The sequence below is a fragment of the Gigantopelta aegis genome, chromosome 8, assembly GCF_016097555.1.
Source record: "Gigantopelta aegis isolate Gae_Host chromosome 8, Gae_host_genome, whole genome shotgun sequence".
Taxonomy (NCBI): Eukaryota; Metazoa; Mollusca; class Gastropoda; order Neomphalida; family Peltospiridae; genus Gigantopelta; species Gigantopelta aegis.
Window position 1 is genome coordinate 69,702,324 of NC_054706.1, and position 26,858 is coordinate 69,729,181.

The 26,858-nt window shown below is 35.1% G+C and overlaps 1 protein-coding gene across 5 annotated transcripts in view; it reads right to left on the bottom strand.

Annotated features, from left to right (window-relative positions):
• LOC121379274 (casein kinase I-like) overlaps positions 1–24,442 on the bottom strand; it is a 50,862-nt gene extending 26,420 nt beyond the window's left edge. For 3 of the 5 annotated variants that reach the window (XM_041507811.1, XM_041507809.1, XM_041507806.1), the window contains exons 1-3: positions 24,282–24,442; positions 24,075–24,155; positions 3,882–3,992 (exon numbers count right to left, since the gene is read on the bottom strand). In XM_041507811.1, coding sequence (XP_041363745.1) covers positions 3,882–3,992; positions 24,075–24,150 — 187 coding nt within the window. In that variant the 5' untranslated portion in view covers positions 24,151–24,155; positions 24,282–24,442. The remainder of the gene's footprint in view (positions 1–3,881; positions 3,993–24,074; positions 24,156–24,281) is intronic. The other 2 variants (XM_041507807.1, XM_041507808.1) reach the window with 2 other exon arrangements.
• Between the last annotated feature and the right edge of the window lie 2,416 nt (positions 24,443–26,858).

Here is a 26,858-nt window from a genome sequence, read left to right on the forward strand (position 1 = left end):
TCCTGCATCTACTCAAGGCTAGCTTGCCTACATTTTGTATACAGACTCAGGGCACAATATTTCAAGCGAACCGCCGTTCTGTTTGCGTGTCGGTTACGCAAAATTAAATTTACGCGAACCGCAAATCGGTTACGTCGTGACCTGTAGATGTTCACAAATTAAAACTACCAAACTTCACGATTACAGGAAATGTATTCATGCAGACATACTACTAGTATTCCGGCAAATGTTTTAGATTGATTTTTAGTACTTGATGCGCGGCAACGGTATATTGCAACTGTTGTAACTTGCGACCGAAGGCTCAGTATAGAGTCGAGCCAAAAGTTTTAAAGATATGTGCACGGACCGCTAAGGCGCCTAAATTATCTGCTGCTATTCTATTTCTAAAGGAATATATGTAGACATAATATTGGATTGCTCATAATTTTACAAAGGTTCAAAACGGTTTTAACTTAAACAAAAATGCAAAAATGTCACAAAAGCTGAAAAATACTAACATCGCATAATGTGCTTTAAATAACAAACATTTGGAACGTCACTGTAGTATAGAAGTACCAGCGATAAAGTGAATATAGCATCACCACTGCAAAATATCAGTGTCAAATTGTGGTCTTTCTTTTTATGTTATTATAAGATTTATTTTTATTAATCTAATCATGCACCAATGAGTAGCCTGTTTTATAATTCAGAGGAACTGGACATTTGTTGTTTGGGTTTTTTGGTGCGTTTTTAAAAATCTGCTGTATACTAAATTTTACATATTATCAGTGACAAATGGTAGCCGTTATTTGTTATTTATATAAAAAAATATTAGTCTAATCATGCACCAGTGAGTGACCGAGTGTTTTGCATTATACTTCGGAGGAACCAGGGAATCGACACTTTCCCTCCAAATGTATTTATTTTGTTTCAGTACTGGGCTAATAGTGTTAACTTCAGCAAGCTGCACAGAGGTTCTAGAATACGGTGGCTCGATGCCCGAGGACAGTGGTTTTTAGATTCAGGCAACTAAAAATTACTTTTTGCGATCCCGATGGCAAGTGGTGAATAATAATAATAATAATAATAACAATAACAATAATAATGAAAAATCTACAACACTACGATCGTACGAAAACAAAAGAAACATCTACAAGTCACTTCTTTCGATTTGCAAGCATTACAGAAACTGTTTTATAAAACGTTTTCTTTTCTATTTTGTTTTAACTTTATGTTTGAGCTAAAAATTATGTATTTAAAATATAATTTCAGCGTAACTTTGAGGTAACCGATCAGGTAATCCACAGGTTACGCACATATAATTCACGTAACCGAACAATTGGTTACCTAGGTAAAAACCACGTGCACCGACTTCCGGTTACCTCAGATTTCGAAATATTGTCTCCTGAGACTTGTTTGATTCTCAATGAACAATCATTTATATGTATCTAACAAAACATATCTTGAAACTTATATATATATATATATATATATATATAAATGTACATGTACATGTATGTACAATTAAAACAAGCTTTAACTAAATAACAGTCTTGTAAACTGATGTTTATTTACAACAGTTTAATTTTTTTTAAATATTCAACAGTGATAGTAGCTTGCACAATTCTAAACACACTTAATTATCAGAATAGTAAGGAAAAGGAGAGTTTGACTGAGGGGAAAGAAAGTCACAATATTCTTAAACTCTAAAGCCAAATTTCAAAGCCTGGTAAAGTTCTAGCTACATGAATAAAATTAATGTTATCATTGCAACTCTTGCAGCAACATTTGTAAAATATTTTTAAGATTAAAATTTTCATTAAAATTCAAAATTAAAAAATAATAAATTCACATGAAAAACAAAAAACAAGGTTTAACACAATAAACAGCCATTTGACATTCCTCTTTGCAAACAAAAATCAACCGTAAAATGATTACAACAAAGGTATCTACATGCAGAGACAATTTCAAACTTGCAACAAAGTTCAATAACGAAAAACAAACAAAAATCAAGACATAAATCAAAGAGTACCCTGAACATTCATATTAATTTTATTAGGACAAAATTAATATTACCAAATGGAATGAACAGACATGCAACACCTAGGAACAATCCAAGAACAGAAGTTCACTTGACCGAAAGATAGCCAGTGTTTTACAAGGTGTGGACATAACCAAATGTTGGCCAAGAAAATTAGAACTACAATTTTTGGATCTATAAGAAGTGGAAATTGTTGTAGTCCCAGCCCTCTACATTAACTTTTCCATCTAGGAGCCAGATAGCACCTACTTCCATTTTGTATATAGTATGAAATGTTTTAGTTGCCAAATGAAAAAATTTAAAAAATGATCACATATGGGGTCACAATGTAGAGGGCTATTGTCCAAAGGCAAAATGGCACGAAATAATGTCAAACTCTGATCCAATTTATGTTAATAAATATTTTCAATTTGAATATGATGAAATCAGAATTCAACTTCCTTTGACCAGATAAAAATTATTTAAACTGCAGGGGATACACCAGAAGGTAAATGACATCAGACAAAAACTATATATATAAAATTATATATATATATACCAATTATACAATGCTCGATCTTCAATCATCATCTATGATGGTGTTATTAAATGTAACAAACTAATATGGGCGACTTGAAAAGTATAAATGGGTTCCTGCCACATTTGTAAAGAAGGAACAGATATCCCAGAATCCGTAACAGGTACACTTTAGACAGATCAGAGAGAAATTAACAAGTCATCAAATTGAACTGCAACATGAACATGCTTAAATATTGAACTCTGAACATCAATTTTAAACAAATAAAAAAACAACAGGCATGAAACGAGTAGGTGGGGCAACACATGTATTTTGCAACAGCTGAATGAACGACCATGCATGTCACAATAACACATTTGTTAGTACTCCTAGTGCAGGAAGTCCCTGATCATCAGGATCGATCAGCAATACAACGGTGCAGATGAACAGAAATTTAACGTAACCACTAGAATTCAACAGAAAAATTGTCATTTCTTCATGTACACATAGGCAGTCAAATAATAAGACACAGGTCACGCTGGAATCTGTGACAAAGGTTTTAAATTAACTTGTATCAACAATGGCTTCCGAGGAAGCACTAGTACCATCAAACTTGATGGTCTGACAATATGCAATGTGGAAGGTATCAGTTTGATTGAGAAAAACAGATTTTCATCAAGCTTTTTGCAGGACACAAACGTTATTTTAAATCACAATATTATGTTATATATTTTGAATTTATGTGCTGAATAGTAAGACTTGCAAATCATTCATACTAGTTTTAACGTATGTTTAATGTTACAATGTATCAAGTCAAGATGTGTGAAAAGCTATGGCAATAAAACATCCCATCTTAACATGTTTTAACTCTTGAAAGTATGACTTTGTGCAAACAAATTCTGTAAAGGAGAAAATGTATGCAGAACTTATCCAATGTAAAAAAAAAGAAGAAGGATGTCTATTTTTTCACTTAAATTTAACTTTTAGAAGTACCAATGAACTTTCAAGTAGCTCTTTAAGGGTATATTTTTTCTTTACTTTTTTTTAAAATTGAAGATACTTGTATTGCTACATCTACTGGTGAGTCATAAGATCAACTCTCCAAGTAACAGGTATCTTCAGACTGAATTCCTCTCATTATTAATCGCCCTCTTCAAAGCTCTATACAAAGTACATCTAGGTGTCAGCTGGGTGCAGAGTCAGATACATATTATTTGGATTATTCCAGCATCAGCTGCCTGTACTGAAAATCTCCGAGCTTCCTAGTAAACCTACATGTACATGTTACGTCTCGGGGTAGTCAATGATCAGAGACTTCCTCCGGTTAAAAGTCATGCATCCCTACAGAAACTGAGAAACTCTTACCACCTCCCTGCATCATGCGATAAATCTTGCTCTCTATGTGCAACTGTGGATGCTTCGTCTTGACACATTCTAACTTGATTGCAACCTCTTCCCCATTCGATATGTCAGTGCCTGCAATACAATTATCCATCTATATACAAGCACTGCAAATGCATAAAACAAATGAATAATTCTCAACTCTGAAAGGAAACGAACATTTCTTTAACATCTAAGCACATTTATTTATTTAAATCTATTTGCTGCCACCACATAGACTCCTCCTTACAAACTAGTAGCAAGGTATCTTTTACATATATATATGTATTTACCCTTGACATACCAGCCATGTGGCATAAAACAATATCCACTACAAAGTTTGTCATATTTAAATAAGTACATAATGCAGGTTTTGTGTTTTTAAGGCCAGCAACAAGCCATGCCTGACAAGTCTTCGCTAGAAAAGGCAAACTTGTGATCACTTGCAGACTTAACCTGGAGTTTTAGGAAAGCGGTAAACTGGGTTGTCTGTAATACAAAATTTTGATAAATTTTATTTGAAACTTTAAATTGTTCAACCATTTCTGGACTGATTTTTAGTTATCCTTGATAGGGCTTTTGCCAGAAAGAAAGTTTGGGTATGGTGCTATGGAATTGAATATTTGCTGAATGCAACAGCAGTCGACAGGGTTTATAAGTCCCCAAATATGTTACTGGATAGATATTTTGGGATTCAAATCTCAATCTTAAAACTTATGCTTCTGACCCCAAATCTGAGATTGCTTTTGCATGGAATTCACCTAAATTTACAGCATGCAGATTACATTCAAGATCGACATCATGTACAAACCTGTATAAATGCACATGTACAACCTTACAAGGAATTGGGATTTGTGTAGGGTTTTTTCAGGCTTGAACATACATGCACATGTAGATTTAACAAATAAAAATGTGATTTAAGCAAAACTGTGTTTTTGTTATTACAGGTACATGTAGGTCCAACAAAAATAAAAAGTATATATACCTTGTATATATGTCTGTCTGTCTGTATGCATGCGTGTATGTATGTTGATACAATTTGTTTTGGTTTTTTTTTATCCTCAATTAAATTTATTCTAATGTAGTTTTTAGCTGTAGTTTATCAATTACCGGTATCATGACCATGATTTATCTATATAAATTACATATAATCAAATATATGAGCATCTACTGAGTACCTTGTAAGAATATATATCTTTTAAAAAATAAAAAATAAAATAAAAGATTTATTACCCCCAGAACATAGGCAGTGAACAGGTTGGGGAGCCATGGTCACTGCCTTACAAAGTACATATTTAAACAATAGTATCTAAACAAAATATGCTATTTAAATATGTTAATGCTTTCTATATTTATAAGACGGAGAGAGAGAGGAGAGAGGGAGAGGGAGAGCGAGAGAAAGGAAGAGAGGAGAGAGGGAGAGGGGGGAGGGGGAGGGGGAGGGGGAGGGGGAAGGGGGATGCAACAGCAGTAGATAAGTATAAAGAAGTGGGGATATTGAGAGAGTATTAGAGAATGACATTTTAATTAAAACATTCTTTCAAAGAGTGTTTTATAGGGTGTCCATTGCTTATGAAATGCTTCATAGTTGCAATTTTTGTAATAAATATATTTGTCTATTTCAAAATTATTTTGTAGAATATTTTTTGCGGCATTGACATGTACATTTCTTTTTTGTATTTTCATACTGTAAATATAATATTTTATGTTGATAGTCAGCTAATATAAATTACATATAATCAAACTGAGTACCTTCTAAGAATATGAACCAGTACTCTCTTTTCAGTGTTTCTGCCAGAAAGAAATTTTTGGGTATGGTGCTATGGAATTGAAACCAACCAGTCAACAAGGGGTATGTAGGGCCTCCCCCAGAAAATGGGTTCAGTTTATTAGGGTTAGGGTTAAGAAAATCACACAGTACACACAGTAATGATAAAGAGTAATTAATTTTGTCAAAAGGTTAACTTTAAAAAAAATATCTGAAAATATTTTGGGTATGACACCATACTCATTTTACTTTCTGGCAGAAACCTTGCTTTTTAGGAGAGCCTGGAAGCCTGTTACTAAAAAAAATCATGTCTGAAAGTAATTTGTAATTAACATAAATATTTTTGAAAGAACCCTGCACTTTTTTAAAATTACAGTGAATAAACACATGCACAAAAAAATTTTTTTTTTAAAATGGGGGGAAATAAAGAGAAAAAAGGAGGAAACCAGTGTTTTTCCAGTTTGTTGAAGGTTTGATTTCTATCATTCACAGAAATGTTGAAATGACCGATATGGTCAGCTTGTGTATAACAAACACAATGCCAGATTTGTGATATGATAAAATGGCAATAATTAACACAGAATGTTTGCAATATAACATTTCCTTAAATGGTCCTTTATCAGTCACTGACTGATTGAACAAACAGATAAATTAATCAGTGGTACAGTACATGGTAGGGAAACATTGGACTGGTATTTCTCTATCTCCAAACACTTGTATTTTTTTTACCCAAAAATTGTTCACCGAAGAATATTTTCAATCTAACCTTCTCGATGTCCATTGCCTAATTTTAACATAACCATATTGACAGAAATGGTAGCAGCAGAATACCAATTTAAAGAACAACCTTGCTCAACTGAAGGTGGTCCATTAATGGCATTAAGCTGTGGAGGCTCAGCTGCCAGGTAAATGAAAATCAATATCTGGTGGCGTTCATTTAAAGAGAAATAGGCAAACTGCTGACTGCATATTTCTACAGATCCATGTTGCCATATAGGGCAATTCCACGAAAAATGATACCTCTGGAGTTAATTTTTTCCCCCCGTTACGTCTTTATTTTTCACATAGAATTATTTGTTAATAATCAATAAACCATAAAATACTCAGGTTTTAATTCAAAATTGTGTCGTGTGACCTGGCGGCTATCTTTCATTTGTGCTATTTCCACCTAAGAATAGAACCCAAATTGCACTGAATTCGTTTTTCAAAAATGTCATTAAAATTGGATAAATATGATAAAGGTAAGTATTGCATTTTGTTTCTAAGATCTTAATGGTAATTCCCAAACAACACAAATTAATTAATTTGGAATAGATTTTTATGAATAAAAACTTGAACTTATAGCATGACCTTGTTGCATCAGTTACCTTTTGAAGCTTAATTTTAATATTGCCCTCCTACAGGGCTACCATACATTATATATTTTTTATATTCTCTTAGTTGTTCCATGGTTACACAACATGGCAACATAATAATCTAAGTAGGCACACCAAGAATTAAAATTTATTGGTAACTGACGTAACTCCTCCAGTCAGTAACTGACACAACACAATAACACATACATTATTTTCCATTGTTATATTTCTTGGAGGCATAATGTAAGATAGTGAAATGTGTTAATTCCCAAACTAGAGTGAGTGCTATAAAAAAAATTAACAATAAGTTTCAGAATTTTCTTGACCTTAGCACTTGTAAGTTTTACAATTTCTGTATTATCACATCCAGTGTTCTTGCTGCTCCATTTAAGCGGGGTGCCCCGCCCTGCTATTCCATTTTGCCGCCCTCCTTTCACGTTCCCCGCCCTCCTTTATTTTTGAACGCCCTCCTTTATTTTCCAGCACCTATCTCCGCTATTTCCAAAGGCACACTTTTTTCCACACAAAAAACTATCAGTCTGCACACTGGACATCAAAGGAAACAAGCTGCGTTCCGCGTTGTGTACGAAAAAGCAATTGACGAAACATTTACGACAGTTACCGTAACGTAATTTAACAGTATTTTTAACAGCCTCTATTTTGTCCAATATCTGTATCCATTTCTATGTTTGATAGACACAATAAAAGTTATATTTTATGTAGGCAATGAAAACATTTTATTGTTTACGGATTCGGCAATCTCCGATTGAAAAAAAACCTCTTATTTGGCGCCAAATTTGTCACGTGATCAGAACGGTCATTCAGTCTTTTGTTTCCACTAACTATCGTTTGATATTTTGTCCTCAGTTGCAGATATAATTGGTTGAAACTGATGATTTTTACTTTCTGTTATTCTGTTTATTCAGCAGTTCTTTATAAAAATTTTGTAAACTTTTAATTTTGAGGGGATATGAACGCTTATAAAAACAACGGAAGTGGTAGTGTTTATCATTAAAATCATTTATCTTGAGTGCCAAATAATATATACACCGCCTTTACAAAAACGAAACTACTTTTTATCAGCTGGCGATAATATTTTATCACAGCGATCGATTCATTCGATGAAGATTGAAATAACAAAAATGTATCTGACATTAGGAGATCACTTTACAAACATCTTTATTGTTTTTCGTATATCTTGAAATCTTTATTAAAATTATATTAAAACTTTGATCGGTCCAGCAAAACCGGAACTGCCCGTGAATGTCAGACCGATATCATTTTCGGTTCAATTAAAAGACAAGTTTTTTTATAAACCCCTTTGCACTTTTTTTGTAGACAAAATAAGGAGTATGTCTTTTCTCAAAGTCTACCAACACACAACAATATGATAACCAATCAAACTACCCCCCACCCCCCTTTTTTTTTTTGCTTTTCGTTTTTTGGTGGGGGTTTTTTTTTTTTTTTTTTTTTTTTTTGAAGGGTGTGGTGCCAACCGGCCGCCCTCCTTTAATTTTCACCCAGCGAGAACACTGACATCTGTGTAAAACTATAGAAAAAAATAACTGCAAATACTGTCACTCCTTAGAAGTTAATCTAAAGATGTCTCTTTCACTATTTAAAATAAAATAATTCTGACTCAGTTAACACTGTTTTTAAATAGATACATGTATCAGTTTCATAAGCATCAATGCATATACCGTTATACTTCAAGATATATATTGTATAGCTTTTGACGTCAGATGCACATATAATTTGTTTCATTAGATGTATTGTATTGATGTCAGAGGTAGACATTGTTTCATTTGCTTAGATTAATATATGTACAGCACCGTTTATTGTAAACAGTATCTATAATGTTCAATAATAATTACCGGTAACACAAATTTAGAATAGCAATTTCATACATGTAGTGGCAAGTGACATATTTTGCCATTTTTACATTTATTTATGATAAATAACTACACATTAGGTTATTTCATACACAATCTTTCATAATTAACTCAGAAGAAAAAAAATCAACATTACACCGTACTGCCACAGCGGTTTCCCATGAGTTCTTGGCTAAAATTGTAAAGTACATAAACAGTTTGCATCACTTATTCAACAAAACAGCCAATCCTTTGTCATTGTGGAATTGCAACTTAAATTCAAAATGTGATTTCAAGCAATTAACTATTGGTCACCTGAAATGAATTTTGTTATGATATAATTCTTTTTTTACATGTAAATGAAGTTATTTGGTTGTAATATTTTATGGGCATTAATATAATTCAAGAATAATCTTTACATTTCAAAAGATAAATAAAATAATAATAATTTTTGGTAATGTATTATGCAACTATGATATTGCTCCTTTAATAGTTCTAAATAGCAAATATCCTTTCATTTGATAAATTGGTTACTACTACAATATCCCAAGTTGCTGATGTTTTAGAAGAATACCTTCCAAGACAGCAACATAGAAAATTAACGAGAATCAAGCACATTTGAATGAAAACAGAATGAGGTTGGAGAGGGAAAGGAACAGAGAATAGTGAAAAATGGAGCAAGATAAAGTGAAATCAAACAAGAAAAAAAATGAGACAGGACAGCATGCTGAGAATAAAAATAAAAAATTAATGAAAGAATATGGGTTATTTACAATATCTGCCATATTCCCATCAATTTCTTATGAAACATTTGGTTCAGTTCAGTCATTTGGTAATGTCATAAGAAAGTGAATGCAGTATATACTTGGAAATTGCACAACAAAAAAAACATTGCACTTCCAATCAAGATGTACATGTAAACGTAAGCTGTTGTCTCATTGCTGAGCCATGTGTGCAGAAAATTTTGAAGGGAGTGGGGGTTTAGACTGGTTGGCATTGAGGGTGCAACTGCCCAAGTTACTTGGGGGGGGGGGTTAAAAATTGCGAGAACCTGATGTCCTAAAATGCAATTTCTTTCATTCTACAAGTAAAATTCATCATGACAAATGCACGTATATGCATATTAAAATAATAATAATAATTTGCTTTGAGCAGGGATAGGGTTGGGAAATGGGGGGTTGACCCCAACCCACCACCCTAAACATGCCCCTATATAGTTAGTTTTTTTTAATTCCCTTTTAAGATTTATGTATTTCTTACAATTTAGACGAACCAGTTGCCAAAGACAAATGTTTTATTTTTAAAATATGTTCTTATTAGTTTTTATGATTCGCAAATGTTGTGTCAGTTACTTTTAGCGTTACGTCAGTTACCCATTAAAATTTTTTTTATAAAAAATTCCTTTTATAACACTTAGTTCTCTTGTTCTAGTGATCATATATTACCTGTGCACTACACATTGCTACATTTGAAAATTTGATGCTTCAGATTCAGAGAATTTTGGCAAGTTCAAAGACATAAAATACAAGTTACCTTTTTGGTTGTGTCAGTTACCCACACTTCATTTGTGATTGTAGTTGCACTGAGATGGTATGCAATGAAATTTTCTTTTGACATGACTTTGTCCCAACATATTTATTTCAACCAAAAACACTCTTAAGAATTTTATTGAATACTTAAAAAAAAAAATCAAGACATTAAAAAATGTCTGAATGTTGCACGAGTTACCGTGGAATTGCCCTATATCCAACTATGTTTCGAGTTTGTAACAAAACATGGTCATTTTGAATTTGATTAATTAAAATACATTGTACATGCAATTTTATAGTTCGCAATTAATTAAAAACATGTTGTACATGCAATTTTAAATTAAACTAAATTCGCCAACAGAGAATTTCAGGAACAATTAACAAATTTTATTTTAATTTGGCAAAAACAACCTCATGTAATAATTGGTATATTGTTGGCAAATAACTGGGTTTTGCTCTTTCTTTTTCTTTCTTTTTTTTATAGATATTTTGGCAAAATGCTTTGTTCACCCATATCTAACCCTGCTTGGGCAAAGCTCAACAAACATCGGCTCAAAGCTACTAATCTAGTAGTCTTCCATCAATTTGTGATGTCACAGTTTTGATCTATGATTACAGAACAGATTCTCAAAACAAAATGTCATCACAGAACACGTTGAATTTCTATTTATAGACACAATTTCTGAAGTAGCAGCCCTGTAACTTTGGCTTGCCATGATGAATTTTGTCGTCAACATTCCCCTCTTTAAAGCTCAAATTCAATCCAATCACATATGGCTGACGACAGTCTGCGCGAGGCTGAACAGGCCAATACCCAAATGCCCACAGTGTGGCGGCAAGTCCTGTCGATCTATAGACGCAGCAGTTCTAGCCCTGGCAATCATACTGTAGCTGGGAGGACCTTCTTGTTGGAGCATATTTAGTGCAGTGGCACACTATTGATTTTTTAACACACTAAAAACAAAATGAATCAAAAGAACTATTCATCTTCCCTGAGTGTGGGAAGCATAACAGCACACTTCTGTATTGGTTTTATCTTAATCTTTATGGATGGCTTCACCATAAACAAGGCGGATATACATTCCAAAGGTCTACACTGGAAAAATTAACTGTAAAGCAATCTGGATGATTTTGCTTGTGAATTTGCTATTAATTTTTTTTTTGGGGGGGGGGGGCAAAACCAAATGCAATAATTAACATGCATAATACTGGCTCCATAATATACACAGAATGTCTGCACTTATTATTTAAATTAGTTACTCTTACAGAATGCATATATTTGTTAATTTAAAAAAAGAAAAACAATGAAATTATAATTTGTGCTTCCATATCTACAAGTTGTACAAGCTAGTACCTGAATATGTATATATAGCTCGAACACTGTTTGCAGGACTTCTTTTTAATAGTTATAAACTATATGTGTCTACATACATTTACAAGAAAATCATAAAAACTATGCATCTGGAAATTCTTTATTCATGCTTGAAACCAGACATAACATTTTCATATTTTGATCCAGGAACATCACAAAATAGTGCTCCAAGATCATTTAACAAGCATGACTCTTTTTTTTAACTCAGCTGAAGTATGGAACTCAGGACAATGAGAGTCATCAAAATGAATTCTGCAGAAAACAAGGATTTCCCTGAAAACCTTTATCTAGGTGATGATACCAAACAATTTTTAATGCTACAGACTGCAATTAAAAAGATGTTAATATCATCAGTGTTTCTTCCAGAAAGACATTTTTTTTGGTATGGCGCTATGGAATTGAATGCAACTACTGTCAACTGGGGGGTATGGAGGTGGGGCGGGGGGCTCCCCCAGAAAGAAAATGGGTTAAGTTTAGGGTTAAGAAAATCATACAGTAATGATAAAGAGTCCTTAATTTTGTCAAAAGGTTAACTTAAACAAATGAAATCTGCAATAATTTTGTGTATGGCACCATACCCGTTTTACCCTCTTGCAGAAACCCTGAACATGAAAGCAAAAACAGGTACAATTGGCAACATTAGCACCACAGAGCAAGACAATTTGCAAAACTGCTACAGAGTTCAATGTTACTATGTTAGCAAACAAAGTTAGAGAGGCCACAAACCATATGAAAGTAGGTATACTTGGAGAATAAAAACTTACTTAGGCAAGAGTGCCAGTTTCTATAATGTTTAAGAGTGTTGTGGCCTATTGGTAGGATTATCAACATTCATAGATTTTACTATTTGCAGACAAATGTCACCTGGACAATGGAGGCAAGAAAACTATTATAATTATAATTTAACAATAATGTTAATTTATTTACATCTCAAATTGATTTAAATGTAAATCTATTTTAGAAAGGTATTCCCAATTGTTATTTCTGTGTATCAAAAATGAAGAGCATTCAAGAAACAATTGGCCATTTCAATCATATACTGTCACATTCATTTAATGTTGGGCACAAAAAGATCAGTCTGGCAATTAAACCACCCAGGAACTATTCTTTGGCGATAGAAGAGATGTCAGTTGTACAAACAATGAAAGTGACTGAACATATAAAAATACTATAAACCATCCATGAAACTATATCTATTACCACTACTCAGTAGTACTGCCAAGACATTTTAGTTGCTAATTGGAAAAATCCTGTTTTGGGGAGATTGGCGGGCCAGCCAGGGCTTATTGTTACAGAATCCTGTGTTTTAACTGGTATTACTACAACATAATCTGGTTTCGTTGCAAATGCCACCCAAGACCCAGTTTCTTTCTCTGTGTGACCTTTTTTGTCAATCTAATTAAAATTAGCTCCACTATTACATGTGGATCTAAAGACAGCCAGTTGGAGCTCATGTCCACCAATCAAAACCTTACTTGCAGAATCCTGCCAGTGATTTAAAACTAACAATGGCCAGGTAACATTTCGTCTGTAAATAATAATTTAAATATTGACCAATCACACTTCGCCTGTTGTAACGTTATTTGGGAGCATACAAATTCTAAAAATATCGGGCGAGTCTATTTTAGTGGCCGCAGTACAGCGAACCATACCAATACGTACGGGGTGGGTTATCAGTCTTCAATTTTACATTAAAAATTATTTATTTATTTATAAAATTAAAAAAAACTAAATCAGTCTTCAGTTTTACATTACAAATTATTTATTTTATAAAATAAAACATGTTTTAAGGCATTCGTAATTCAGACAAAACATGTCGTATACCCTCAGGATAATTCGGAATGTTTTCAAATTTTTAAATCACTGGCAGGATTTTGCAAGTAAGGTTTTGATTGGTGGACATGAGCTCCAACTGGCTGTCTTTAGATCCACATGTAATAGTGGAGCTAATTTTAATTAGATTGCTTTTTTGTGCTTTAGTTTGCCAAATTTGGCATCATCTACTTTGACATTATTATGCAAGAATTATTATGTAAAAGCAGGAAACACAAAGTGACTGACTGATGGTAAAACAAGGTTTCTGCCAGAATACGAAGGGTAAAATTATGTACCCTAAAATCGTGGAAATTAATGTATATACTGTATAATACTTTATTTTCGCGGGATCAAATTTTCGCGATTTAATGAAAATGAGTCAATTCGCGAACATTTATTTTCGCGAATCCCCCAACCCCTAAAAAAACCCCCCCAAAAACCCATAGAAGTAGTAGTACTGATATCATTAATTTTGATTTGAAAACGGAACTTAGTTTTGCCGGTTCACCGGTAGTGAGGCTAATCTGTAGAACAAACCCCATAATATGCACACACGAGTAGGCCTACTGTACACAGTAGAGATCTGCTGTAATGAGTAAAACCATAATATGCACACACGAGTAGGCCTACTGTACACAGTAGAGATCTGCTGTAATGAGTAAAACCATAATATGCACACACGAGTAGGCCTACTGTACACAGTAGAGATCTGCTGTAATGAGTAAAACCATAAAACAACAGTTTTCCTACTTGAACCAATCAAGACTTTTATTGTTTACAAACTTATAAACTTAAAGAAGGTGCTGACCGTAGTTTTTCCTTAATCCTCATAATTGTTGTAAAAACCGAAACCGAAAACAAAACAAAACAAAACGAAATTTGAAGGCACAAGCTACTAGTGCTCAGTAACTGAGTTTGATTGGTAACAATACTAGTAATAAATTGCAGGCCTTTGTGACAAATATAAATAACATTTTGAATCTGAACATCTATCAATAATATTTGTGATAAGCCTAGTCCGGATTTTTTCAATTCCACATTTTAACATGTGTAACTTCCGTCGTCCAACACGTGTAGTCACTATCTGATGAACTGATCGCCAACACTTGTCAACTTGAAAACGGCATAAAGCTTTTTAATGTTAGTATTGTTTTATTATCATGTATGTACTTTGCATCGTGTTCTTGATTTAAAGTTTTAAGCAGATTTTGTGTTTTGTGTTGTTTTTTTCTGTGACAGGAGGGACATTGCATTGTTACTATTAGCCTCAATAATTAGAAACTAATGAGTTATAGTTGAACGAGACTATATTTTTTTAGTCAGCCTTTATTTTCACGTAGAATATAATTTCGCGAATTTCATTCACGCGAAAAACGCGAAAATAAATTCCACATGAAAATAAAGTATACTACTCAAAAGAATTTAAGGGTCAAAAATGTATAACCAAATAAGTTTCAGAGTGTATTAGATTGATGATGTAAACTACACCAAAAATTTAATTTATTGTTCCATATTTACAAAAAAACGCAAATAAACGTCACTGTATACAAGAAAGTCACATGACATGCCGTCAAAGTTGAAGGTTGTCAAACATGGATTTTACACATTACAACATTCGTTTAATAGTGTGTGAATCCACCCCTGGCGCGAATACACTCGATACATCGTTGCCTCATGCTGTTGATCAGACGTCTGAAGAACTCTTGGGGAATGGCCTGCCACTCTGCCATAAGAAGTTGACCCAGATCATGAAGGTTGGCCGGAGGGGCATGGTTATCCCGAACTCTCCTGCCTAATTCGTCCCAGGCGTTCTCTATTGGGGCCAAGTCAGGCGAATATGCTGGCCAATCCATCCTGGCGATACCTTGTTGTCTGAGAAAGTCCGTTACTTCCCTGGCGCGGTGGGGCCTGGCATTGTCATCCTGCAGAACTGCCCCGCCGCCAATCTGCTGAAGGCCTGGGAGAACCAACGGCCGGATAATCTCATTCAGATAGCGGATTCCATTCAGATTGCCATCCACCACATAGAGGGGGGTCCTGTGGTGGATAGAGATGCCACTGCCACCACCGAACCGGTGACGTTGTCTAACGTTAACGTCAGTGAAGCGCTCCCCAGGACGTCTGTAGACATGAACCCGACCGTCGTTGAACTGGAGACTAAACCTGGACTCATCAGTGAACATCACTCGACCCCACTGAACACGTTGCCACCGCAGATGAAGTGTGCACCAGTGACGTCTGGCCGTTCTGTGATGTGGTAGGAGTGGTGGTCGAACAGCCTGGCAACGGCACTCAGACGATTGTGTATGGTTTGATCAGACACTCGAGTTCCAGTCGCAGTCCGCAGATTGTCACGTAATCGGCGTGCAGTGGTTGTGCGTTGACGTAGAGCCATATTGGTGATGTAGCGGTCCTCTCTATTTGTAGTGCTTTGGGGTCTTCCCGAACGTGGATGATTTCGAACAGAATTCGTTGCTTGGTACCGTTGCCACAGTCGGCCAACGACACTGACTGACACCAAGTCTCAGAGCAACATTTCTTTGCGTATTGCCATCCTGAAGCCAAGCAATAGCCCTTCCTCGATCTTCGATAGTCAGTTGACGTCGTACCATTATCGAATTTGGAGTGTGCACCGTACACGAACGCAAGCTCCAATTATACGGAAATTCAGCATTGGGAACATGGAATACACATGCAAAGCGTGCAAATGAAGCGCTTTGTGAAAAAGCAAGTTATGGGCACTTAGCAGACCTTTCGCTTTCGCCCTAATTTACATGCAAATGTAAGCATGTTTTCGCCATTAGAACTAGTCGACAGTGTCAATGACAGTGGATTTTAATTCATTTATGGGTTGCTTAGACCCACTTTCGTCAAAATAGAACAATACCACGCGTGACATTATGGTCTAGCTAATATTATTGACATTCAGAAAATAATGTCGGAAATATCGTCTGACCCTTAAATTCTTTTGAGTAGTATATTATACAGTATTGTGAAATAAAAACTGAAATAAAATATATTCCAATCAGTTAACAGTAAAAAAAATTTTTATCAAAAACATGGACCGAAAACAAATTCATTCAAATATTTACACCAAAAATTGTATTCAGGTGCATGTGGGTTTTTTAAAAATAACCTTTTTACATGAGAAAAAAAATCTCAGGGATCACCATGGATCAAAAATACCTGTAGCTCAAAAATTTGCCAAATGGGATTTTTATTAGCCATAATGAAAATGTTTTAGCAAAAAGTATTTAGTGCAGTACTGTGTAGCATATAATTTATATATGAAAATTAAAATCTCGAGTGCCTAATAAACATAGGGGCTGAATAAGCATAGGGTCTGGAAATTTTTCTAAAATCAATTAAAAGTAGGGTGCGGAATTAGCATAGGATGTGGAAATTTAAAAGAAAAACAAATAAGAGTAGAGTGCGGAATTAGCATAGGGTCTGGAAATTTAGCTAAACTGTAAAAATTTACTAGTAATGAAAACAATTTGGTTTGACGTAAAAATAAAAATAAGTGTTTTGGAAATAACAAAAATATACTATTGTTGTGTGTACATGTGTACATGTAATTTAGAAAACAAGCGGCTCAGAAATAAATAACTTGTAGTAAATTCCATAGTATGAAAAAATGTGTTCACTATAAACACATGTTTCTATTATCTAACTGTAATAACTGTGTCACTGTCACAATTAATTAAAACTGTAAGTGTGTTTGTACATTTAAATGAAATTATAATAATTAATGGAGGCGAGATTGCAGCTTTGAAAACAAATCCAAAAGCTGCATGCAAGAAAACCAAAACAATCAGGGTGGATGACAGCTCGCTAGATTAATCTTCTATATTTAACACATGGTCAATTATAACAAAACAATTTTATCAGCGTAATTTTTACCTGTATCATTCTTTATTTTTAAAGCATAGGTGGGGATACTTATGCTGCCAGGGGCTGGCATGCATAAATCTCAGCTGAAGATTCACAAACAACTATGGTCACCGGCCATGCCAGCTGTTAGCGGAACTGGAATGCGGTTAGGGGATGTAACTCTGCCTAATTTTTTCTCGCTAATTTCTAATAAACTATTTGCAAGTGAAAATAAAAAGGTTGAGTGGAATTTGTAATTAAAATTAGTGGAATATATAATGTAAAAAAATATATATAAAAAGAAGAAAGAATGTAGATAAAGTTTGGGCCAGTTCCCCTTATCCTAAAGGAACTGTACTTTATCTACTCTAGTATACATAGCTTAACAAAAAGTTATATTTACCTTTAAGAATTCGGTACCCCCGTCTTCAATGTTTGGTGAAAAGATGAAGTGTTGAAGTATAATTGATTAATTTATATAAAGTGCTTGCATGAACTGTTGTATCGATTTACAGGCGAGCACTCAATCGAACGCATCCTAGGAATTTACCCAACTGAATAAAACGGAACCCAGCCGAGCGATAAAAACAAAATGGCGGCCAACAATGTTCGGAAACATGTGTTTACATTTTGTCATAGAGTAACATACTTTGTTGTGCCTTAATGGTTCAAATGATCAATTAAGCAGAAAAACAATGTATGTATATTAATAAATAAATAAATGTATTATCTGACCACAAAAGTTGGCATTTTATTTGACAACTCGGAAAATTGTAAATTCCGTTTAAACTTTGCAATTTCGTCTGCGATTCCGTGATCGCTGAAAATCAGTACCCCTAATAGAGGCTATATGTAAGCATTTGATAAATTAAGAATTGTAATAAGCGTTGGGTGCCGAAATAGCATAGTGGGTTACATTTTTTTTTAGATGTAATTATATGTAGGGTGATGAATAAGCGTAGACAACAACATTTTTTCACAAATTTAATAAACGTAGGTGTATGTTTATTTGGCACTCGAGAGTATGTACAAACTGGAAAAACTGTATTCCCTGATCAAAATCAAAGACAGCAAAAGGGCAGTTGGGGAAGGATATGCAGAGTTGGAAGCCAGTGCCACCTGCAACCACCCACTTCTAAGGCCTATAACATTAAATCAACAAACATACAGAAATATGGGGTGGGTTTATGGAGGGTGGTGGTTTTTCTTTTTTCCAAATAAAAATTTAGAGCTAATACTGTTCTTTTTTTAAAAATAGAACTAATTTTTTCTTTAAATCTTTTTTTTTTTTTTAAATAACCTATCAAATCCCCACTCCCAACAATTTCGTAATGTGCACCCATCAGTGTTTGAGGTTAACGGCATCCCTATATTCCGGGGATACCAGAAATTAATTTTGGATACCAGACTTTAAGAAACCAGTATCCCATCGGGATACAATGTAATTTTGTTTTTTGTTTTTAATCCTGCGTTTTTATTTTTCGCTTAAACAATGAAAGTCGTCATCTACTGGTGAAGTTAAAGGGATAGTCAACTCAAACATGAGCCGTATGTGTTGGAAAGATGCATACCCAGACCACCAACATATACTGACACTTTAACAAATAAAAAAAGTGTAATTTTTTAGTTAATAAAAAAACCTCATGATTATTCCTGCTAACTGGGGACAGCTATTTTGTTCGTTTTTGTGACGTCAGCTCTGATCAACTCCTGTATGCACAGTGTAAACATACGTTCTAATATACAACACGGCGCTTTGCTTTCATCAACCTGACTTGTAAAACAATATAAATGACTTGATAATATTAAAAAAACTATTTAACTAGATATATTTCAATTTGCATCAACAGAACGAAATTGAGTGGTAGTATTTTTCTCTCTTAAAAAATCCTAACAAAAAAAAAGCATATTATTAGGCCTAATGGTTGAGTACGTTGGAGCAAAAACGACCACTCACTATACCCAAGTGTTAATTTTCTTTTCTTTACGACTCCGTATTGGTCAGTTTTGTGATTTTAGATGGGAAAGTCTACTTAAAGGTAGGGTCAACTCAAACAAGAGCATTATGTGTTGGAAAGATGCATACCCAGACCACCAACATATACCGACACTTTAACAAATAAAAAAAGTGTAATTTTTTAGTTAATAAAAAAACCTCATGATTATTCCTGCTAACTGGGGACAGCTATTTTGTTCGTTTTTGTGACGTCAGCTCTGATCAACTCCTGTATGCACAGTGTAAACATACGTTCTAATATACAACACGGCGCTTTGCTTTCATCAACCTGACTTGTAAAACAATATAAATGACTTGATAATATTAAAAAAACTATTTAACTAGATATATTTCAATTTGCATCAACAGAACGAAATTGAGTGGTAGTATTTTTCTCTCTTAAAAAATCCTAACAAAAAAAAAGCATATTATTAGGCCTAATGGTTGAGTACGTTGGAGCAAAAACGACCACTCACTATACCCAAGTGTTAATTTTCTTTTCTTTACGACTCCGTATTGGTCAGTTTTGTGATTTTAGATGGGAAAGTCTACTTAAAGGTAGGGTCAACTCAAACAAGAGCATTATGTGTTGGAAAGATGCATACCCGGATCACCAACACATACTGACACTTTAGCAAATGAAAAATGCGCAATTTTAGAGCTAATAAAAAAAACATGATTATTGATGCCAACTGGGGGCAGCCATTTTGTTTCGTTTTTGTGACGTCCGGTGGGATAGCTTGGGGTGAAGTGACGTCAGCTCCTGACCATCTCCTGTATGTACAATGTAAACAAAAGAAGTAATTTTCGACAAGGCGCTTCTCTTTGATCAACCTGACTTGTAAAACAGCATCATTGACGGAATAATATAATAAACTATTTAACTAAATATATTTCAAGTTGCATTAACGGAACAAAATGGGATTATAGTATTTTTCTCTGTTAAATAATACAAAGGAAAAATGTACACTATTAGGCCTATTGATATGCTATGTTGGAGCAAAAACGACAACCCACAATACCCAAAGTGATAATTGTCTTTTCTTTGGGACTACGTAATTGGTCAGTTCTGTGGTTTTAGATGGAGAAGTCTACATAATCAATAGTTTTACACAACCTATATACAGTAATAAACCATGTCCATTACAATTTTAGGGACGACAGGTAATATTCCACAATACCGGTATTTATTTTTGTGTCTAGACAGCGTCAACTAATTGGCTTGTCTGGTTACCAATCAAATACACACCTGCCAATCAGGAATCACAGGTAGAAGCAACTAACAGCATAGACCAATTAACTAATTGTATCATTTCAGTACGTAGGTTAATGCATGGGCAAAACATTGTTAATTGTTTTGACTTGTTGTGTAGCCACTTTGACAATGGTATTTTATTTTGTATTGAAAAATATAATATATATATATAGTGCTGGATATATTTATAGCTGGCTTACTGGGATGTGTATTATTACAGAACATTGCAATGTATGACTATTTATCATCCCGCAAAAACCAGGTAGAATGTGTTTCTCTAGTTCTAAGGCTCATTTCTGACGTTACGCGTTAAGTATTACGTAACCACCAGCTCGCCAGATGGCGTACTCACTGAGATGGTACAAAATGGCTGCGCCCGTTATATATAATAGCCGTCACATTTAACCGTTTTATTACTTAACTATACGATTATACGTGTTGATATTAAGCAATAATGTGCATTATATATCGTTGAATATGCATAGCAGGCTAAATGCCTTAATTGTCCTCTCCTTTAATCAAGGATTTTAAATAATTATTTACAGTAATAAAGCAGGAAGGCTGATAATGTCTATTACGATTTTAGGGGTGTCCGTGCAGTTATCACACAATATCTTGTGATCTTAAGAAAAGAGGCATGTGTTTTTAGTGCGTCTAGACACACTGACTGGGGACCGTCTAAATATGCACCTGCCAATCAGGAACCACTGAAAGAAAAGACCAAATAACTAAGAAAACACTGATTATTTCAGTACGTGGGTTAATTTATGGACAAAACATAATACAGTTATTTCGACACTTTGACAATGGTGGTTTATTTTGTATTGAAAACTAATATATACTTATTGCTGACTTACTGGGATGGATATTATTATAGAACACTGCAATGCATCCGCTTAGTATTACTGCTAAGTCGCTATTGTTTTTGTTGGATGTTTCCTCCCTTCAAATTGTATTTGAGATATTGATTCCATATGTGCAGAAAATTTATACAGGTAGGCTTATCATTAGTAATGTCAGAAACACTTATAGATTACTGCTAAATATTAATTTATGTCAATATTCAAAAATAGATGCAGCAAATCCTTTTGCCGTATCCATTTGATTGCGAACTTCACGAATTCCGCGATGTCAATTGCGGCTTAGCAATAGATTGGGAACGAGAACAGTGTCGTCCAAGTTTGTAACGATGTTATTTATGAATTTCATTTAAGTGGGATACTGAATTCTCAGGTGGGATACCATATTTTGAAATGTTTGTATCCAAGTGGGATACTGTCCAATTTTTTAAAATCTCGAACACTGACCATGTTGTTGCTGTTGTTGATTTCAGTATTATTTTATATGCTTATTGTTGATTTCAGCTTGTAAAATACTTTGCTGACTTCACGTTATGATAATTATTCCATTTACATCAGATGATTTTGATTGAAAAAATAATAAATTGAAATTTAGTCTTTTAAAAATAACTTTTGAGATATCACTTAACAGTCTACAAATTTATATAATATTTTATCTAACAAATGTCATGATTATTGTAAACTAATTGCATTCAGTGTATGTTTAACCACACTTTATATAAATACTTTAAATGTTCATTTCCCACAAATGCAACATGTATGAGTGCGAAATTAAAGTTGCATGGGTGTTTCTGTTGAGGAAGTGGCTGCTGCAGCAATCATAATACTTGAATCAGAATAAGACGACAATGATAATCCGTCACTGACCATGTTGACTATACTAGTGTTTGAAATAATGAATTTTATATATAAACCGCAATTAGCCTACATTTGCTATTCGTCACCGGGTACTAGTGGCTAATCTATTGTTATTAGCAATTAGATGGACTATTTATTATTGTTAGTAGTATTAGTGGTGGTAGTGGTAGTAGTAGTACAGTCTGTAGGAACCAGAGGTGGGGAGGCATTTCCCCTCCCCAGGACGAAAATGTAAGGTTTTTTTTGTCCTACTCCATTTAAATAAAGGTAACAATATAGCTTGTGCCCCCCACCCCCACGGATGTATCGCTCTCCAGATATCGTAAGACTTAGCAAATTTATTGGTTTTAAGGGTTTGTAACGTTTTGTATTGAGATACTTGTCTGAACTTTATTGTTAATAAAAAATTTCACAAACTGTGAAGAAAAACCTCACAAATAAACGACAACAAATCGGATGTGGATTGTGCGAATCATGCACGAGAAAACAAACCGAACCAAAAGGATAACGGTCACGTGGTATACCAACGTTTGTAACTTTGAAATGGGAAGATTCCCTCTAATAATAGATTAGACCGTGTCTGCTCAACAGTTTTTTCTCGACGCGCGTGCGGTTTTTAAGAAATACGAAACATGCATTTTGTGGTATTACAAACACCAGGATTACCAAAAAACACTACAGGTGAATGGAAATGTATATTCTAAATAATAAAATGTAAGTAAAGTGCAATTTTATTTACAAGTGAGAAAATGGGTTTAATAACAAAAAACAATGGCGTAATGGTTAACAACTTGGGCACGTCCCTTTAACAATTGAAGACAAAGGAAATAAAGGAACAAAACAACAATTAAGAATTCAAGGAAGCAAACAACAAGTCATAGGATTTCAAATTTCATGGAAAACACTTTTTGGGTTTCGTGCCCTGAGATCATGAGAACCCATCGGAAGCTGGTTTTAAGTTCCATGAAAACAAGTTATGGGAACCCATTTCTTATACCATAATGCAATGGATTGTCAAAATGCTATGCAGGTTGGGTAATATGTTCGAATCTTGCCAACTGACTTATTTTAAATGACAACAAAAACTCAAATTCCATAGCGCCATTTCCCCAAAAACATTCTGGCATATGAAAACAAACTTAACGAAATTTAAAGCCTAATGCAATTAGGGACGTTGATGATAACTTCAGTATAGAATATCAGAGAATGACTGCATAAGTTCCGGCAACCCCCCAAAACAACCCCACCCCACCCATCCCCTTCCCTCATTTCCAGGATTCGACAAATTCACAAGTCCTCAGTCCCACTAGTGAATATTTGGTCTGGGGTAGTGGAAATTATCCACTGTATTATTATAATACATATATGGTCAGTATGGGGCACTACTGCCACTAGCCAAACCTTCTGTGAGGGCTAGAGACTTTCTCAAACATTATTCGAACTTTTTCATTTCTTTTCTTTTTTTTCCTTTTTTTTGGTATTCATACTGAGATAAAATATGTAATCATGGCACGGTCACCAGAAGACTTGGAAAAGAAACGTTTCATACATGCTAAAGGAATGCGATAATAATACTCGACAGCTGACAACTGTCAAACAAATGGACAACAAAATAATATAACCTACCTAAATAGATGTCTCCAAATGATCCACTTCCAATCTTACGACCTAGTCGGTACTTATTACCAACCCGAAGCTCCATTCTCGCTGAAACCAAATCAGAAATATTTATTTTAACATCATCATTCACATGAATGTTGCACTGCGACGGATTCATTGAATAAACAAACCTTCACAGTAGGGTAGCTACGTTTTTTACATAAATTAACTCACCTACCTCCGACTAGATTTCACAATATTAGTCTAATTTGGAAAGTAAAACACTCATCCATCGAGTAACATTGTTAGACATTTATTATTTTATTACAGCTTCACAAGATGTCGCGGATAAATATTCCTAAACATCACAATCCTATCTCCGCCATTATTTACTTCTTTTCATCGGTTGCTAGTCTACGCAGGCGCGACACTTCCACTTCCTGACCTGGATTTTCCATTGGCATTGTAGCTCATTCAAGACATTAGACTAGACGTGTTCGCTGTTTGATCTTGAAGGCGATACAGGGCCGTAGCTAGGATTTTTTGTTTGTGGGGGCAACTGAGTAGTCTAAAACTCCTTAAACGGTTAAGAAGAGAATTGTCTTTAAGTTCCTATAATGTTTTTTGGATTACGGCCCTGCGATACCGGCCTCGGTGTTGTAGTGGTTAAGTATTGGGTTCGCATCCCGGTACCGGCTCCCACCCAGGTCGAGTTTAACGACTCTAAGCCAATACACCGATTTCACTCTCAGTAGACACTAACCCTATGTTCTGGACAGACAACCCAGATAGCCGAGGCGTGTGCCCAGGACAGCGTGCTTTCACCGTAATTGGCACAAATATAAGTATAAATAAATGAAGGATTTATATTCACCCTGGGCCAAAACCACTGGTCTTACGAGAAGTAAGGGCCAGAGGGAACATACACGAACCTTAGTGGATGCATGCGGGCAACCGGCGTCGTGGTTAGGCCATCGGTTAACAGTCTGGTAAGTACTGGGTTCGGATCCCAGTCGAGGCATGGGATTTTTAATCCAGATATCGACTCCAAACCCTGAGTGAGTGCTCCGCAAGGCTCAATGGATAGGTGTAAACCACTTGCACCGACCAGTGATCCATAACTGGTTCAACAAAGGCCATGGTTTGTGCTATCCTGCCTGTGGGAAGCCCAAATAAAAGATCCCTTGCTGCTAATCGGAAAGAGTAGCCCATGAAGTGGCGACAGCGGGTTTCCCCTCAAAATCTGTGTGGTCTGACGCCATATAACCGTAAATAAAATGTGTTGAGTGCGTCGTTAAATAAAACATTTCTTTCTTTTGCATGCGGGCATGTTGGCCTACTAATTTATTTGGAGTTTGAAGGCCCATAGGGCCTAACCTGTTTTGATGGTTTAAGCCATTTGTTTTAAGGCTGATTCCAATAAAAAGTAAATTAACAGTGCTCATTGGTGGCGTGGATGTGGTGTCTCCCCCCCCCCCCCCCCCCCCCCCAACTTGAGATTGCTAAGATAGCAATTATTGGGTTCACATCCCGGTACTGGCTCCCACCCAGATCGAGTTGCCAAGGTAGCAATTATTCAATTGTTGGTGTGTGTGTGTGTACTTCAGCCTTAAATAAATATATACACCACCATTATTTACGCTATAGGCCTACAAGGTTTTCTGCCAGAGGGTAAAACGGGTATGGCGCCATACCCAAATATTTTGGCAGATTTTTCTTTTAAGCTAACCTTTTGACAAAATTAATTACTCTTACCATTACTGTATGCTTTTTTTAAACCCTAAACCCTAAACTTAAGCCCCTGTTGACTGGTTAAATTCATTCAATTCCATAACACCATACCCAAAAATATCTTTCTGGCACCAGTATAGTGCTTATTAAACAACTTATTAAGATCAGTAGGCCAGTGGATTTATCTAAATGCACTTTTGTCGTTTGTGGGCAACAGATCCTAAATAGGACATGTCGGACTATCCCCAGTTCCAGTGTCCTAGCCACAGCTAGAGGATACTAGCCAATATGTCACATACTGTCCTGTTCTTTCTTCCATATTGGTTTAAAGAAGCACCAACTAAACTTGGCCGGAGTACATAATTTGTTTACACTAAAAGTACTACATTTGTATGGGCTGGAATTACCACAAAGACGTTTTCAGTGTTAACAAATTACACGTTTGCAAACAACATTCTCCCACCTTTCAACGTCAGCATAATAATTGCCACTACAAAGTTGTCTGTCATGAACAGTCAAATATCAATGTGGACATAGATTTCTGAATTTTAATTGACCAAAATGGCAAGACAAACGTAATCTGTGGCCGCATGCATACAAAAAGGCCATTTTTGTAGGTGTGGGTGGGTGCTGGATACCAATGTTTATTCATATTTGATTTACTACTAAACAGCTATATAAAGTTCCAAACGATTTACATGGATAAATGTTACTAATATTGTAAATAGAATTGTGGAAATACATTTTCTCTAGCAATGGGGAGGGGAGGGGAAGGGGTAGTTACCCAACGTCTGTCTTGTACGCCAATCATGACCAGCCACCACATGTACCTAGAAAGTGCAAACTTCACAGTAGCTTGCTGTATTCATTGCATAAAGTTGCTGCCTTGACCGTGATTTGGTATATTATACAACAAACATTTTCATCAATATGAATAGTCATATTGTATAAAATCCACCATGAGCTACATGTAGGCAATAATTTATGGTCTCATTATAGCCGCTGTGTCTGTGAATAGGGGTGGGGGCATTGGGCTGTGTGAACATTTCCCTTTAGGTCAATTTGAGTGTTTCTTGCACT